This window comes from Peromyscus eremicus, chromosome 23 (genome assembly GCF_949786415.1).
Source record: "Peromyscus eremicus chromosome 23, PerEre_H2_v1, whole genome shotgun sequence".
Lineage (NCBI taxonomy): Eukaryota > Metazoa > Chordata > Mammalia > Rodentia > Cricetidae > Peromyscus > Peromyscus eremicus.
In genome coordinates this window covers 28417785-28436363 of record NC_081438.1, presented here as the reverse complement: position 1 = coordinate 28436363, position 18579 = coordinate 28417785, and the positions used below count along the sequence as shown (strand labels likewise).

General features: G+C 49.7%; 1 protein-coding gene across 2 annotated transcripts in view; it reads left to right on the top strand.

Annotated features, from left to right (window-relative positions):
• The window catches only part of Wipi2 (WD repeat domain, phosphoinositide interacting 2), a 36445-nt gene extending 24964 nt beyond the window's left edge, over positions 1-11481 (top strand). For both annotated transcript variants that reach the window (XM_059248863.1, XM_059248865.1), the window contains 9 exons: positions 1736-1832; positions 2842-2939; positions 3293-3385; positions 4808-4878; positions 6731-6838; positions 8321-8485; positions 9447-9554; positions 10200-10357; positions 11185-11481. In XM_059248863.1, coding sequence (XP_059104846.1) covers positions 1736-1832; positions 2842-2939; positions 3293-3385; positions 4808-4878; positions 6731-6838; positions 8321-8485; positions 9447-9554; positions 10200-10357; positions 11185-11297 — 1011 coding nt within the window. In that variant the 3' untranslated portion in view covers positions 11298-11481. The remainder of the gene's footprint in view (positions 1-1735; positions 1833-2841; positions 2940-3292; positions 3386-4807; positions 4879-6730; positions 6839-8320; positions 8486-9446; positions 9555-10199; positions 10358-11184) is intronic.
• The last annotated feature ends 7098 nt before the right edge of the window (positions 11482-18579 follow it).

The window sequence follows — 18579 nt, the reverse complement described above, 5'->3', positions numbered from 1 at the left end:
GCTCTGTTCCTAGTGTGGCCTGAACTCACATAGATCCAGTGGATCTCTGCCTCTCGAATGCTAGTATTAAAAGCATGTGCTACCATTTCCTGACCTCTATGTTTAATATAGTGGCTTGCTTTTCCTCTAATCTTCAGATAAGCTTTATTGAGGTACACAAATAAAATATCACCACAGTTAGTGTGACATATATTTCCCCCCAAACCAACAGGACAAGCCCACAGGGCACAATAGTGTGGGGGCCTTTGAGTGTGCTTCCTGAGAGCCCTGGCCTCCGTTTGCACACAGGTAGCCACTGCAGCATGTACATTCTGCAGGGAAAGGTGCCTCGGCAGCAGGCGGTCTCCCTAACTGTAAGAGCTAGATTCCAAGGGGCTACTTATTTTTAAAGCAGTTAACCAGACACGTGCCTCCTGGTTTCCTGATTGAACTGGGAATTGGCCCAATCAGCTAGTTCAGCTAGGAAGTTGTGGGACATAATAGCTTGAACACTTTTCAAGTGTTAAGACATAACAGATACATGTTCCTGTACATGCGGAGTGTGTGTGCCAAGCCCCTCACAGAAATCAACCCCAGAAGCAGCATTGAGAACCCCAGTATCCTGTCTTTAAAATGAATAAGAACAGGGTGGGAGGACCTGGAAAGACAGCTCCAAGATTAAGAACTCTTTCTTGTTGCTCCAGCACCCACATGAGGTGGCTCACAGCCGCCTGTAACTCTGGTTCCAGGGCGATCTCATGCCCTCTTCCACCTCCCCAGGAACTAGCACACACAGTACACATGTGTACATGCAAGCAAACACACATAAAAGAAAAAGTAAGACTCTACAGCAGAATAACCTGTGCCCAAGTCACGTTTTACACTTCTCCTAACTCCCTGTGCTTTTAGTTGTATTTTAGCCATGCCTCATTCACCATAGGTTTTGGAGCTTTGTAGGCGTTTTTGTAGTGCTCAGGGTGGACCTCACAGGCACGAGGCAAGTGCCTTTACCACTAAGCTACATCTCCAGCCTATTTTTACTTATTTTCTGCTGGGGCCTCAAACTTGCCTTCAGTCTCTTGCCTCATTCTCTGCAGTAGGTAGATGATGAGAAGATGGGCCTTGTAGCTGCACCCAGAGGTGTACCTAGCTGGGCTCACCACGTTGCTGTTAGGTTTGGGGGTGGGGTGTGCGTATGTAGCATAATATGTGTAGAGGTCAAAGCTTAGCCTCAGGTGTCAGTACGAGCTTTCTACCTTATTGGACGCAGGGTGTCGTGCTTGCTACCATGTACACCAAGCTAGCTTGCTAATGATCTTCCGGGAAACTCCCATCTCCACCTTCCATCTTGCTGTAATAGCACTGCCGCATCTGGGGGTCTGAACTCCTGTCCTCACACTCACACAGTAAGTGCTATTATCCACCGAGCCAGCTCCCCAGCCCTCACCATAGTTTTCTAAGCAGTTTGTCTTTGTAGGTCTTTCTGCCATCACCCAAGCACGTGGTACTGAATTAAGTCACCCTGTTAGAATCCGTAGTACACTTGGTGTATGTAGTTATGGGACTGATGGAAATGACTCTAGCACCTGATTGGCAGTGGAAAGGCACCTGCACACACTTGAGCTCTGTGCACCCACCTATGTGGTGTCCTAGGAGTGGAGAGCATCTTGATGCAAGAGTCAGCTCAGTTGGAACACAGCACATGCTGCCCCAGTGCTTCCTCATGCTTGGTGGTCTTTGTTCTCACTCTTTGTAGAGGCTCATTGTGTGTTTGGAAGAGTCGCTCTATATACACAACATCCGGGACATGAAGGTACTTCATACCATCCGAGAGACACCCCCAAACCCTGCAGGTAAGCCATTGCTGAGAAGATCCTGAGCTGGTGAGATGGCTCGGCAGGTAAAGGCACTTGTTGCCAGGCCTGACTACCTCAGTTTGATTCCTGGAATCCACATTGTAGGAGAAAACCAACTCCTGCAGCTTGTTCTCTGACCTTCCACCTGCACCGTGGCATGCATGTGACCAGCCACATAGATATACATACACACAAGCAAACCAAAAATAAGTACATTTATTTTATATGCACTGATGTTTTGCCTGCATGTATATCTGGGTGAGGGTGTTGAGTTCCCTGGAACTGGAGTCATAGATAGCTGTGAGCTGTTATGTGGGTTCTGGGCATTGAACCCAGGTTCTCTGGAAGAGCAGTCAGTGCTCTTAACTGCTGAACCATCTCTCCAGTCTCCTACAATTTATTTTTTTTAGAAAGGGAGATCCTGGTTTCTTCAGGGGCCTTTTAAAGATAACTGGGCCAGTGAGATGGTTCAGCAAGTAAATGGGCACTTCCTGCCAAACCTGAGGACCCGAGTGCCACTCCTAGAACACATATGGTGGAAGGAGAGGATCAACTCCTTCAGGTTGTCCTTTGACTAACACGCACCTTGGCACATGTTGCATACATGCTTAATAAACAGATGTAATAAAGATAGCCGTAGGTGGGAGTTTCCTCTCTGGTCCACACACATGAGGCAGGTATAAAATGTGATAGGTGTAAACTGAACAACCTTCCCTCCTGGTCCAGTCCTACCGAGCCACCTTCCTAGTAGGGCTGTCTTGTGAGCGTGTAAGCTCATAGGTTGGATCAGCTTTAGCCCAGTTTGCTGGTCATTCCGAACCAAAGGCCTTTCATCTCTGAGTAATACTGGCAGACAGGGTGGCCTGGGGTGCAGAACTTGAGAGAGAGTGCAGAGAAGGGTTAGCTACTACTTTGTATTGGTTTTGTTCCAGAAATGTTAACTCCGTTCTAACACTAGAAAGCATCCTAGACTCAATATGCATTCAGTTGTCATATGTTTCCACAGGCTTGTGTGCACTGTCAATAAACAATGACAACTGCTACTTGGCGTATCCAGGGAGTGCGACCATTGGAGAGGTGCAGGTCTTCGACACCATTAACTTGGTGAGGTCCTTGCGAGGCTCCGTCACATGTGTTTTGCTGGGAAGGCATGCAGTGCATCCTTGACCCAGCAGCATGGCTTTCCCTGGTGCTCTCCTAGGGTGGCAGAGCAGGTCTGGCTAAGCTGCAGCTGAGCTCCAGGGTGTGCTTGATATTAGAACCCAGCAAACGGGTTAACTGCCCTGCTTGTTGCAGTCTGAGTAGTGTTTCCACAGCCTGCCCGACACGTGGCTGCACTACTCCTGTTGACCTTAGTAATGGTGTCCTCACAGCAGTTTCTACCTGATGGCCCAGCTAGCATGGAGACAAGGCTCTTGTTGTGTAACGATCATGTTTTCTTGATTTCCCCTTTTCAGAGAGCTGCAAACATGATCCCGGCTCATGACAGTCCCTTAGCAGCCCTGGCTTTTGATGCAAGTGGGACCAAGCTTGCCACTGCTTCTGAGAAGGTATGTCTGCCGTAGCTGGGGGAAACCTGGGCCAAACCTGAGGCAATGGCCTCCACAATCCAAGTCACCAAGCAGGTTTTTATATTCCCCAATGCACAGAAAAGCAAAACGAGCCTACTGTGAGGAGATACCACAGTATAAGTTGTCCGCACTGTTAGCTTTCCACCCTGCAAAAACATGCCTGTATGGAGGACAAATGAGTTAGTGGTCAGCAAGCTCTGTCACTTCGAGCCTGTCCCATAGCCAAAGCTGCTCATGTGATAGCTAGGAAGAAGAGAGGGACTGGGCTCCCCATAATCCCTTTAAGGACACACTTCCAGAGACTAGATGAACTTCTAGGCCTCACCTCCTGAAGGTTCCACAACCTTCCATTAGTGCCACAGACTGGAGACCTTGAAACTGTAGCAGTGTGCCATTGTTTGACATACTGCAGGGGCCAGTGAGATGGTTCAGCAAGTGTACATGTTCATATACATACAGGTGCATGTACACACGTGGAGAAGGCCAGAGGCTGACATATGACCTGAGTTTAGTCCCTGAAACATGGTAGTAGAGAACTGACTCCTGCAGGCTGTCGTCTGGCTAATGTGCACTGTGGTGCATGCACCCACAAACATATACATATATACCCCAAAAACATTACAAAACAAGAAAAAGTAAATGCTTGTTTGTGGCACAAAATAGGAAAACACTGGGCCTGGTACTGACTTAAGAAGCAGATGGGTCTCTGAATTCAGAGCCAGTCTGGTCTACAGAGTGAGTCCCAGGCCAACCAGGCACATAGTGGGACCTTGTCTCAAAAACAACAGTGGCCAGGTATGGCGGCACACATCTTTAATCCCAACACTCGAGGCAGAGGCAGTCGGATCTCTGAGGCCACCTAGTCTGCAAATCGAGTTCCAGGACAGCCAAGGCTGTTAACACAGAGAAACCCCATCTCGAAAAACCACACACACAGAACAACAGCAACAACAAAACCACTTTAATAGTTATAATATTTTAAAACATCACTATTTTGAAACATTGGTGTTGTCTCTTGCATATTGTTATTGCAGGTAATGGTGTGTTTAAGTCATGTGTAAATCCCAAGTATGTGTGTCTAATTATTAATGTAAGTGATTCCAGTAAGGTCTCTGAGTTAAGGTGTGGTGCTATAGTATGCTCCACATTCGGCTCAAGGCTGCTGGTGTCCAGATCAGTAGGCTGACTTCGAGCAGTGCTGTGGTGCTGAGCAAGAATAGGATATGATCTTCTGGTCTGTGGCAGCATGGTATGTTCTCCCCTAGAGCTGGAGGAGGCCAGAGCTCCCCTTCAGCCAAGTTGCCCCTAGGAACAGACGGCATGGCTTGTAGAATGATTTGAAAAAAGTAGAAAGGTCAGCTAAAAGTCTGTTTTCTCCCCCTTTTCTCTCTATTGACCCAGGGGACTGTGATCCGTGTATTTTCCATTCCAGAGGGACAAAAGCTGTTCGAGTTCCGGAGAGGAGTGAAGAGGTGAGTACACGGGTTTCCAGGCTGGTTACAGAAGTGCCCTGTGGGTTTCAGTTCCGTTGCCTGTGGTCAAGCGAGGGAGGCTTGGAGGACGCCTGGGAAGGCCAGTAGCTCAGTCACAGCACACCTCCTGAACTGGTCTCGGAAGGATAGGACAGAGCCCTGCAGTGAAAGCTGCTTGGCTCCACATGTCTGTGACCCTGCCTGAAGCAGAGAGAGGCTGGGAAAGCCTAGCACCAGGAGATTGAGGGTGAGGACAGCAGCCTCACCTGCTGGGCTCCTCCCTCTGTTCCTGCCACTGAGGTTCTGCCCAGCTCCCCTCCTCTGGCAGATACCTTCGGCTATTCTTAGGGGTGAGAGTTCCCTCTGTGGCCTGCCTGCCCACAGCATCGTGCATCTGTGCTTAACACTCCCTCCCTTACTGCTATGTAAGGCAGGTGCTGGAACACAGGACAGGACAGGGCTGTGGTGTCTACTGGCTCTGTTCAGGCTTTTGAGCCATCACTCGGACTGTGACAAAGCAACTGCGTGTCCCTTAGCCTCGGATCTTACCTCCCTCCCTTGTAACTGCCTCCCCAGGGCTGCATTTTGAATTCTGAGAAGTGTTTAGGAATGCTTGGCTGTGCTCTTTAGAGGACTTGCCACTGTCTGTTGTCACCTTCCTTTTGTTGTCCCCAGAGGTAGAACAGGCATGTCTCTTTCCAAAGCCATATCTGTGATCTAGCAGTAGGAAGACTGAGGAGGACTGTGTAGCCGGCTCACCAGCCTGGGCTGTGTAGTAAATAAGGCTCCGTCTCCAAACACTTTAGGAGGAAAGCCACAGTCCAGATGCTGCAGTCCTTCAGGGACTGCATCTTTGTCTTCCTCGTATCACACCTGGATGATGCTCCTGTGCTCCTGCATAGTGTCCTGTGTCCAGTGTCTACAGGAGCCTCTCTGTACCCCTACATCACTGTACCCCTACATCCTTCCTAATCATGCCATCTGTGTGTGCTGCTGAGTCAAGCCTGGGTGTGGGGCCTGATTCTAGACATGGGGCCCGGCCCTCCTGGGGTAGACCTGGCATCCCTGCCCGTTGGCAGGCACTCAGACAGCATCCCAGAGTGTGCCACTTGGTGCATACACTCCATCAATATGGGGACGTTGGAAACACACTGGAAGTACTAACCTACCTTGAAGGAGTAAGGGGAAATGTATGTATTTAGGCTGTGGAATGTTGAGTGACCTCGGAGGCACTTGCTGGGGGGATGCTCTAAAACAACATCAGCACTGCTGACTGACCTGCTTGGTCAGTCGCTACAGCTGTGTCTTAATCCACTGTCTTAGTATGTGTTCTGTTGCTGTCACAAGACTCCGTGACCACAGTAACTCTACTCTTTTTTTGGTTTTTTTAGACAGGGTTTCTCTGTGTAGCTTTGGAACCTATCCTGGAACTCACTCTGTAGACCAGGCTGGCGTTGAAATCACAGAGATCCACCTGCCTCTGCCTCCTGAGTGCTAGGATTAAAGGCGTGCACCACCATGCCCAGCTCAAATGATTGCAGTTTCAAAGCCAAGCTGGTCTGTGTACTAAGTTCCAGGCCAGCCAGGGTTACACAGTAACACTTTGTCTCCAAATGAATGAATGAATGAATGAATGAATGAATTAACTCATACTGGTTTTATCACAATCAAGTTCCTCTGTCCTGAAGAAGTGGCCAAGAACAACAAAAGACTTCTGTAGGGCCAAGTGTGTCTCCTCTGTGGCCACAGTTAGAAGTCCCTGGGAGGCACTACTGCACCCCCACCCCCTACTGTTGCTAGTGTGTTCTATGGTGGCAGAGCTGGGCCCTCTTTCACACCCCCTGTTCCTCAGGTGTGTGAGCATCTGCTCCCTGGCCTTCAGTATGGACGGCATGTTCCTCTCCGCATCCAGCAACACCGAAACTGTGCACATCTTCAAACTTGAGGCCGTGAGGGAAAAGTGAGTTGCAAAGACAAGCTTGTCCTTTTTTTGTTTTGCTTTTCAAGGCAGAGTTTCCCTGTGTAGCCCTGGCTGTCCTGGAACTCGTTCTGTAGACCAGGCTGGCCTTGAATTCAGAGATCTACCTGCCTCTACCTCATGAGTGTAGGATTAAAGGTGTGTGCCACCACTGCCCAGCTAAAAAAACAAGCTTTTCTAACATGTATTTTGGGACTAGGAGGCACTGAGGATCAAACCTAGGGTCTCAGCAATGTTACAGGGATATGCTGCCACTAAGTTAGCTGGTCTCTACTTTCAAGGGTTAATAAGATAGCCAGTGGGTAAAGGTGTCAGCCTGACAACCTGAGTTCCATCCCTGGGAACCAAGTTGAAGTTGGAATAGAAATACTCTCGTGTACATTGTCCTCTGGCCTCCACAAGCATATGTGCATGTGCACACAATAAAATCTTAAGTTAATTTAAAAATACGAAATATTAATAATTTAAAAATAAAAAGCACACAAAATTGTAAGCTGTCCACATTCAGTAGAAAAGCATGGCACAGAGCCACCCTGCTCTGTGGCACCATTTTTGGGTGCAGACATAGTCTGGCTGTAGAGTGGGCATGACACCACCAAGCCCAGCTTCAGCATGAGACTTCTGCTCAAAGAATGCTCTGATGTGCTAAGGTCTGAGGCCAGGAGTCAGGGTCCCAAGTTTGTCTTCTGGTCAGTGCCCATGTGTCCCCACTCCACGCCCTCTATACTGGGGCCTCTGGGATCAGCCAGCTGCTGGAATAAATATCCCAGCTCTGACCTGCCTATAGGTCATCAAGGAGATGGGTGCTTCCATCGTTTTTTGTTTTTTTTGTGTTTTCAAGACAGGGTTTCGCTGTGTAGCTTTGAGCCTTTCCTGGAACTCACTCTGTAGCCCAGGCTGGCCTTGAACTCACAGAGATCCGCCTGGCTCTGCCTCCCAAGTGCTGGGATTAAAGGTGTGCGCCACCACCGCCCGGCGGGTGCTTCCATCTTAAACTGCAACAGATGCAGAGACTTCTTGTCTCTTCCCTCCGCGCAGTCGAGAGCATCCCACTGGGGCCAGTGTTGATGGGAGCTTATGTCCCATCCAAGAGTGTTGTTAAAAGCATGCTCAAGACATACATCAAAGGACTGCACAGCAGCAGCCAGTGAGACACCTGAGTGTGACCCCAAGGACCCACATTGCAAAACAGGGACCTGGACTCCATACAGTCACGCATGCACATGCTAAAGAGACATATGATGGGAACTTGAATAAGTCTGGGGTATGTGCTGCTGCTCCAGAAACAGTCTCCTGGCAGTATGCTGTTGTGGCCACAGCAACTGGGCAGGGAGAACACAGGATGCTCTGTGCTGTACACAGCTGATCTTTGTGAAGCGGGTAGGGTTGGTCAGTGGGTCTACGCTGACTCTGTAGTTCTCAGTGAGGATCCAGCCTCACCTGTGTGATGGTGTGTCCTTCCAGACCTCCAGAAGAGCCCACCACCTGGACTGGCTACTTTGGGAAGGTGCTCATGGCGTCTACCAGCTACCTGCCCTCACAAGTGACAGAAATGTTCAACCAGGGCAGGGCCTTTGCCACTGTCCGCCTACCGTTCTGTGGCCATAAAAACATCTGCTCGTTAACCACGTGAGTACAGACTGAGCCTATGACCCCACCCTCTCCCCATGCACATCAGGGGCAGGAGCAGAGTCCCGGTGCTTGTTGCCAGGTTGCAGAGGTGTGTGTGACCCTGTCCAGCCTGTCCAAGCCTAGGTTCCATCAACTACTGCCTCGAGCAGGAAGACCCCCGGGCCCGATACCTGGTTGTCCTCTGGCATTCTCACCACAGAATTTCCTTCTTTGCATTTTGCAGGGTGTTTGTGTTGATGGGATATATTCAGTCAGACAATAGGAAATAGACATTTATTTAGTGGCACCATCTAGAAGCACATGGGTCCTGCTTGTGCAGTTGGGATTGTCAGCCATGACGCACTGGAAAGCTTGTCTGTAAGATGAGTGACAGCACAGCTCTGGCTCTGGAAATTGACAGTGTTTTCCCACTTGAATAGCTAAAAAGGCTGTAGTTCAGTGCTCTGCTAGAGCATGCACAAGCATGTTTGAAAGCTTGTGGACACGCCCACCCTCAGGCCAGGAGGTGCTCAGTGGGCATCAACTCTGTCCTCAGCACCCACATAAGAGCCAGGTACGGCCACATGTGCCTGTTTCCAGCACTCAGGAGGCAGAGACAAATGGGTCACTGGGACTTGCTGGCCGCCAGCCTACATCCAGTTCAGTGGACTAAAGCCCAGAGTGGTAGAACAGGACATCTCATACCCTTGCTCTTCCCCATGGGCATATATACACACAGGAAAGAGAGAGAAAGTACCCTCCCTTAGAGACCAGAGACACGGACAGCTACCCTGTTCCACCACGTGCTCACACCCAGGCCACCCTTGGCCTTGCCAGCTTCACTCTGAGGAGCCCCAGGTACTGTCTTCATCTAATGCGCTGGCGGGTTTCTTCCTAGCCTGGCTGAGATGTAGGATTAGTCACATGCCTTTTGTGAAGAAACAAAGTCTTCCTTCTAAAATATGGCTGCTTTCTTTAGAATTCAGAAGATCCCACGGTTGCTGGTAGGAGCATCAGATGGCTATTTATACATGTACAACCTGGACCCCCAGGAAGGTGGCGAGTGTGCCCTGATGCGTCAGCACAGGTGAGGCTGCTCTGCATGGCAGTCTGCAGCTGTGGGCATTGTGATAGGTCTGTGCATTCATCCCCTCAAGGCCCATGTGCTGACCTGTGTTGTTGGCAAGCATCGTCTCCCCATTGAAGTTCACTTTTCTGGTGCTAAGAGCCTCCCTCTATTTGCCCTTGCTGGCCACAGGATGCCATTCAGGGCCAAGAAGGAAAGGCATCTAAGTCTGTGATGGTCTGTGTGTGACGACTGGGTGAGGGTGAGGCTCAGAGTTTACAGTGAGGTGTCCTCACAGGAGCCTGCCACCCCACCTTAGGATGCGAATAGGGAATTTGCAGTTGGTGATTGAGATGTGTGTGACTTTACTAGACTTCCTGTGTTAAAGTCACTGTGTGGGAATCCCAGGGAGCAGATTCTTGGTGTTGGTGGCAGTATTCTGTCTCCTTGGCTAGCACCTCAGGCCCCAGGATGTGCTATACATACTATGTCCATCTGTCCTTCTAGAACAACTTGTTTGAGATGAGTCCTGCTCTGCAGCCATGGCTGGCCTCAAACTAAGGGGAATCCTCCTGCCTCAACCTCCCAAGTGCTGGAATTTTGAGAATGAGCTACCATACCTGGCTTGAAACAGTGAGTGTGACCCTGTTTATTTCCTGTCTCTAGACTCGATGGCAGTATGGAGACGACCAGTGAAATTGTAGACTCTGCATCTCATGACTGCCCCTTAGTAACACAGACGTATGGCGCGGCAGCTGCCAAAGGTGCCTATGTGCCCTCGTCCCCAACGAGACTTGGTAAAGGGCAGGATGCCAACTTAGAAGGTAATTCTTCATCTGTGTTGTCCCTGAGTGACCACTTCCCACTGAGCTGTGGGACAGAGCTTCCTCCCAAGGCTTGTGAAAGTGAATTTATAGTCTTCATTTTGGGAGGAAGAGGCAGTCATTGTAGCCAGTGACTCTGGCTGTGTGTGAGCCCACCCAGCCTACCACCTCTCTGTAAGTAGCATGTCCTTCATGCATCATGGGCAAAGGCCACTGAGGCTGACATCTGAGGTCACTCAGGCGTGGCCCTCCCCATCCATGTGGCCGACTTTCCCTAAACTCAAGGGGTTTGCTTGCAACAGGGTTGTGCTAGCCCCCATGTTGTGAAGCATCCTTTCAGCCATAACACATGACCTGTGTCTCCAGCTAAAGTCCCTTAAAGTCTCCTTACCACTGTTTACAGGGCTCGTGCTGTGCTGGTGCATGCTAGGGAGTGGGTGACATCATTTGGCTCTGCCTGAGGCTGTAGAGGCCTCACTCTAATGACCGCATTGGGAAGGTCTTAGTGTGGCCGTAACGTAACTGAGTGCCATCTCCTAGACGCAGCCTATCCTTGGTGCCCCAGGATCAATCACTGGGCCCAGCTCTGTGAGGATAGCACTCTTTTTTTTTTTTTTTTTTTTTTTTAAGAAAGATTTATTTATTTATTATGTATACAGCATATATGGCTGCCGGCCAGAAGAGGGCGCCAGATCTCATTACGGATGGTTGTGAGCCACCATGTGGTTGCTGGGAATTGAACTCAGGACCTCTGGAAAAGCAGTCAGTGCTCTTAACCTCTGAGCCATCTCTCCAGCCCCGAGGATAGCACTCTTATCTCTTTGCAGCCTACACAGATGACCTGGGTGCCGTGGGGGGCGCATGCCTGGAGGATGAAGCCAGTGCCCTGCGCCTGGATGAAGACAGCGAACATCCTCCCATGATTCTCCGGACTGATTGATCCAGACCTGTGAACTCTGGTCCAGGAACAGACCCCTGGCCTGGCAGAGGACTTGTGCATTGCTGCTATGAACTTTGACCTGAATTGAGGGAGAGGATGGCAGAGACTGTAAAGCAAAGAGATTGTAGTTATAGCCTATCCATACTGTTGAGAAAATACACTGTTTTCACTTCAGCGACTTTAATCCTGCTTATGAAGTTTAGCTTTTTATTTTCTCTCACTCTTTATTTTATTTTATTTTATTTTTGCCAAAATTAACTGTTTGGTGAAGTCTGTGGTCTCCTTGCTTTGCATGCGTGACGTGCCAAGCCAGCATAGGAGAGCGAGTGGTCACTCCATAGCAGACCACAGTTGTCAGGTCTCATGGCAGGGCAGGGATGAAGAGAGCTCTGTGCGCAGTGATTCTGCAGGGACAGGGCCCATCCGCCCACTGAGACAGCCAGGGTACCAGTGGACAGTGGCCGCCGTCAGGAGTCCTCTTGCCCTGCAGCCCCACCTGGACCATTTTCCCCCAACTTGTTATACTCTTTCCAGAGTGGAGCATTCTGAGACTAGCTTCCTCCAAGGGGGCTGTTGTTTGGGGTCTTGTTCTCCGTGGGAGAGGCAGTTTCTGCTCTGTGCCTTCTCTTCTGGCTGGTGAACTTGGCAATGCGCCAGAGCAGCCTGAAGCCAAGGAAGGCAGTCTCGTCTGTGTCATTAAATGCTCTGTCTCCTACTGTCCCCATCCGACAACTGTGACTTGGTTTTTTTGTTGTTGTTTTTAGAGGAGCGTCTAGCTACTCCCATGCCTAAAAAGCACAAAGGTGTAAGATGCTACATCAGACGTCAGGCATCAGTCTGCTGACCTGATCTGTCTGCCAGAGGCTCCCTCCAGTCCCCAGAGTTAGCAGCAGCAGCGACAGGTAGAGACCTCAAGGAGATGGCTCCCTCCCCAGGGTGACCCTCCCCAGGGTGACGTGCCTTTTCTATCTTGGTCCTGAAGTGTGCAGGAAAGTGACGTCAGGTTTCAGGACTGCACTCACTTCTGTTTGCTTTTGACTTTTTGGTGGCTTTGGGGGAAGTACAGATTCACATTATAGCCCAGGCTGCCCTGGAACTCACTATATAGCCTGTGCTGGCCTCAAACTTAGAGCGTTCCCCCTGCCTCAACTTCCTGAGAGCTGGGATTACAGGTATCACTGTGCCTAGCTCCTTTCTCAGCTCTACAGAATGAAAAGTTCAGGTCCTCAAATCTGCATTCTAAACACAGACCCTAGTGGTGGAGTTACGAATGTGTGGGGTGTTGCTTCTTCATGAACATGGCTTTAGGTCTGAGCAGGGAATGAGGAGGATAATATCAGGGTACCAGCTTCTGCCAGCCTGCTCAGGCTTCTAGACAGGAGGGGCTGTAGGGAGCTGTCTTAAGGTTAGTCTGCTTAAGTCTGGCAGAGTGTTTCTACAGAGTGCCAGTGGCTAGACATATCTGCTGATGTCTCCTGCTCTTGCTGTTCCCACGGTGGCTAATCACATGGGTGGGGTACTAGGGGTGCCCACAGCTAGATCTGGCTGCTGGCTGCGCCTGTGCCCTGAAGCATCTAAGTAGCTGAACTATGTACATTTTATAAGGCAGGGATGGAGCTGGGGGTACTGAACTTTAAACTGTGTATGACTGTCCTGGACCCTGATAACATGGGACCCAAGCCCTGTGGTCTGCCACAGTGGGTGCTTCTCTAGGAGAATGAAATGGGCCTTTGCAAGATCAGGCACAGGCAGGGAGTACCGACCAGAAGAGCCTGGGAAGTGCACAGGGTTGACTGGGAGCTGAGGTTTCCTGGAACCAAAGAGTGAATGTCTGGATTCAAGTGTGACTTGTGTGCTGACCCTGGACTTGAATACTGTGTGGGTTTGGGGCTCAGCTCCATCTGCTGAGATTTCTTCTCTCTTGGAAGTTAGTGTTCCAAAAACATGTTTGGGCCCAGTTTCCTCACTTGAAAATTTGGTCAGAAAAGGCAGCTTCCGGTGTCCAGGGCTCTCTGCCCTCACTCCATGGTCTTGCCAGGCTGAACAGACTCAGTCAGTCTCTGCTGACACCACCTGCAGGCCTCGGTTTTGGGGGAGGGAGGAGAGAGTATCTCTCTGAGGTGGGCACTCATTGTTGGGACTCACCACTGGTAGAGCCGATTGAGGGGCTGAATCAATAGAACACACACTCGAGTGATTGCTGACCCCCAGGCCTCACGCTAGTGGTCATTTTTAAATTTTTAATTTTCCAAAGTTAAGAGAAAATTTTGGAATCAGGTGTGGCACGCACCTGTAATCCCAGCAGTCAGAGTGAGACAGGAGGATTGCTGTAAGTTTGAGGCCAGCCTAGACTATATAGTTCTGGGCAAGCCTGGCCTGCAGAATGAGAACCTGTCTCAAAAAACCAAAGGATGACAACTTAAAAAAAAAAAATGGGGAATGAGAGTTTAAAACTCTAAAATTTTTAAGAATTGTGTGGATTGGGACCAAAGCTTTTGTATTTTCTAAAACAATGAAGGAGTCCCTTGTCCTGCCTCCACTAATGGTGTGAACTAGGGGCAGGTCTCGGGGCCTCGGGCTGGACTGTACAAGAAGAACCCTACCTCACAGGGCTGTTGTGAGGTGTGTGAGGGAGCCCCAGCACAGGGCCTGGCCAGCAATGGACTCCAATAAACACTAAAACTGAAACATCTCACAGAGTAAAGTGCATGGTTTTTGTTCCGCTCTGCTCTGCCTGCCCGCAAAGCTAGGTGGAAGGTGGAAACACAAATGTTGCATGGGAGGATGTGTGTGGACATCTGCCTTGTCCTGTCTTGCCTCCTTAGTACCAAGTATAAAGGGAGAGTGAGTATAGAGTCTGTTTTGGGGGTTGGTGGTGTGGAGACAACCCCTCCCCCAGGCATCAGGCATGGACCATGCCCTGCAGGGGCCCCGGGGCTGCCATCCCCCTGCAGCAAATGCCCTGCCCAGACAGGTAGAGCTCCCTCTACCTGGAGCTGCCCAGTTCTGCCCCTCTCGGAGACCTTGGAGCTTTGAGGCTGCAGTCCCTGCCAAGTCAGGCTTAGTAACTCAGTTCTCACAGTTTGACTTGGAGACAAGACTCGACAGCAGGTGGGCTGCTTGGAAAAGACTAGAATATTTTGGTCACAGCTCAGCTGAGACGAGAAATGTATTCCTTGCTCAACTCCAATATCCGTGGTTCTTTTTGTTCTGTCTTTGAGATGATCTTACGATTTAGCCCAGGCTGCACTCGGACCAAGATCACCCTGCCTCTGCCTCCCATGTTCCGAGGTTATGGGCATAAGCCAGCACATCTAACTCAGCCATGCTTTTTATCATGATGTTTACATCAAGATGCATGGTTCTCCTGCCCCCTGCCCCCCAGTCTTTGTAGCTCCTGCCCTCTGCATGCTGAGAATGACCAGATCACTTGTTCTGAACATCTGGTTCCTATCCCGTGGTGTCCTAGGTGTGAGAAGGGCTGGTCCAAGCTGGCGGTGGCCTGTGTGGGAAGTCTCCTGGGGGATGAAGCTCGTTGGAAATGCACACTGATAGCTGCTTGCCAAGCACATGCATTTTTCTGGTCTTGCCCCTTGGCGTCTTGTACATTTGCATTCTGTGGGTTTTGAGAAGCACAAGGGACAGAAAAGGAACACCTGCTCTGGATTTGGAGGCATGATCAGCTCTTCTCTGGTATCTGACAAAGACAATCCCTTAATTTTGAAAAAAAAAATAAAACCTTTTTAAAGCTCAGTTTAAGGGAACTGTCCTATCCTCACCTGTCTTACTCTGTACTGAGATACACTTAAAGATGGTTTTTTTGTTTGTTTGTTTGTTTGTTTTTAACATTTCCTTCTAAGGGAAAACTGGCAGATGCTAACACTGTGTGTCTGTGTCTGCGTCCAAGCCACTGAGATTACAAATCCTGTCAGAGCTGGATGGATGGTGTGGTACACGCCTAAGATGCCAACACTAGGGAGGTGGAGTCAGGAGGATCAGAAATTTAAGGTCGTCCTCAGCTGCACGGGGAGTTAAATATCAGTCTGGGCCGCATTAAGACTCACTTGGTGGTGGCACACTTCTTTAATCCCAGCACTTGGGTAGCAGAGGCGGGTGGATCAATGTGAGTTCGAGGACAACCTGGTCTACAGAGCAAGTTCCAGGACAGCCAGGGATACACAAAGAAACCCTGTCTCAATGGTCTGGAGATGACTCAGGAATTAATAATACTGTCTACCTTTCCAGAGGACCCAGGTTCAGTTCTCAGCCCATGGCAACTTACAACTGTCTGCAAACCCAGTTCCAGGGATCTGAACTCCTCATTTGGCACCAGGCATTTATGTAGTACACATACATACCTGTAGACACTAACACGTATTAAAAAAAAAAAGATCCTGTCTCAAAAATGGACAAAGCAGGGCTCGTGAGATGGCTCAGTGGTTAAGGGTGCATACTGCTTTTTAAGAGAACTGGGGTTCTGTTCCCAGCACCACATCAGGCAGCTCACAGCCACCTGTATGTAACTGACTCCAGGCCCAGAGGATCCAACGCCCTTTCCTGGCCTCCATGGGCACTGCACACATGTACACAGGCATACATGCAAGCAAAACACCCATACACTTAAAAATATATATATTTTTTAAATCAAGGCCAATGTGGGCTATGTAATGTATTCCAGGTCTTGTCGCCAGAGGTCACACCAGGGCCATTGAGCTGACTCAGCAAGTAGATACTTTTGCATGCAGGCCCGGCAACTTGAATTTGGTCCCTAGATTCCACGAGGCAGGAAAGGAGTGACGGCTGCAAGATGTCCTCTGGCAGCCTCGTGTGTCCCATGGCCTGCGTGCACACGCGCGCGTGCGCACACACACACACACACACACACACACACACGCGCGCGCGCGCGCACACAGTTTTTTACTGTTTAAAAAGGCAAACAAATAGTAAGCTGGATCTAGGGTCTATACCTGTAATTCCAGGTACTTGGGAGGCTGAGGCAGGAGTACCAAAAAGTTTAAAGCCTGCCTATGCAACCTAGTGAATCCCTGCCTCATGAAATGAAAAGACAAGGCTAGAGAGCTGGCTCAGTGGTTAAGGGCACTTGTTGCACTTGTAGAGGACCAGAGTTTGGTTCCCAGCATTCATGTCAGGTGGCTCACAGCCACCTGTTAACTCCAGCTCCAGGGAGCCAATGTCCTCTTCTGAACCCCAAGACCACCTGCACAGACCCATACACCCACTGGTATACACACATATAATTAAAACTAAATCACTATTGAAAATTTGAAAAAGCTGGGATATGCCTCTGTGGTAGGGTTATGCCTAGCGTGTGTGAGGCCCCTGGTTCAATTCCTGCTACCATCAAAAGAATAGTACTAAAGGCCCTGGAAACTTCCCTGATCACCTAACTATCCAGGAAGAGCCTGCAGTAACACTGAAGCTCTCCAGCCAACTTTACCTTTGGACTAGAACACTCACTTCCTGTAAGTGTGACGGATTCCCAGCTGCTCCAGCAAGGTCTTGCAGTCCACCTCTGTCCCAGAGCTCAGCCATATTCTTCACCACATGATAGAGTGACAGTCACAGGTATGTAGGTCACATGTGCACATATACTCCATAGACACATACACAAATTTAAAAAGGTTTTTAAAGATAAGGGAGCTGGAGAGATGGCTTGGTGATTTAGAGCATTTGTTGGTCTTGCAGAGGACTCCCAACACCCTACATGATGGCAAACAGTAACTTCAGTTCCAGAGTATTCAATGCCCTCTTTTGGCTTCCTTGGGCACTGCTTGCAAATGATGCACAGACATACATACAGGCAAAACACACACATTAAATAAAACATTAATAATTAAGGGCGAGTGAGATGGCTCAGTAGGTCAAGGCACTGAAGCCTGATGAAGTGAGTTCAAATCCACATGAAGAATCCACTTCTGAGCATTGTTCTCTGACGTCAACACACTGCGGAGGCATATGCACATGCACACGCAAATGTCATCAAAGTTTGAATAATTAAAACATGCTAACATCAGGAAATAGAGACATCCCAGGCTGGGGGTCCTGTATGCTCATCACAGCCTGTCCTCGAGGTTCTGTGAAGGCATCCCTCCCTGTTGGTTGTGGCTGAGTCCTGAAGCCAAAGGGGTCACCCATAGTCACTAGATAGACTGCAGGAGGCAGCCTGTGAACTCTAGTGCTCCAAGTCAGACTGGACAAGGACAATGGACTGGACAAGGACAAGGACTGGCCTTGCTGTTCTCACAGCCACTAGGTGGCACAAGTCTCATGACTGCCTGTGTCTGTGGGGATAACGAATTGCTCATTAAGGGGTCCTCTGGCCAGAGTGGGGCACCCTTGAAGCTAAACAGTTAGACTCCTGGATCCTCAGTGGGAGCTGGCCTAAAAATTCCAAAGACAAATATGGCACAAAACAGCTCCTACTTTGTTTTTTTTAATGTTTATTTGGTGTGTGTATGATGTATATAGGGGGGCACCACAGCCCTCAAAAATGACTATTTCTGCTTCTGACATAGTGAGAATGTATCTCCATTACATCAACACTCACCTTGGGTGCTATCAAGGGTGTATTTCTGGGGTGCTTTGTCCTCCAGGGAAAGGTGGGAAAACAGGTTGCGGTTCTTCATCCCACATTGTGGTATGAAATGTCCCAACAGACTCAACATTTGGTCCCCAGCTGGTGACAGGAGTGGCAGAATCGCAGGGGCCCTTCCTAGGCAAGGAGAGAAAGACAGTTACTAAGTGGAGCCCCGAGTGCAATGTCTGGTTAAGAGCAGGTCTAAATGCCTATTGCCCGGGAGAATGGAAGAGGTTGGGAAACAGAGCCAGTGTAGCAGCCAGAGGACGTCTGCTGGGTCTCTGAGGCTGCCATCCTGGGATGTGGACCAGAGTGATGCAGCAGGAAGCCAGCCTCTTGCTGGAATCACCCCGCCCCTTCAGGTGGCTGTAGCACTACCTCCCACTGTTGACATATCACCCACATGGGCCCAGAGGCATCTGCGACACCCCTAAGATCAGGCTGACAAATGGCTCCTGGAAGGGACATGGCCATCGAAGGACAGACCCAGCTGTGCTCTGTGTCCATCCCCTCTCCCTTCAGGTTGCTGCTTGTCAGCAGGCATTATTATGCCCTCAATTACATCAGCAGATGAAATGTGGTGTCTCAGTGGCCAGCAAAGTCATTCTTTGGCTTGAGGTGGACTCAGCAGGCAGTGCTGGGGGACCATGATGGGTGCCACTTCCCATGGGTGAGACCCGATCT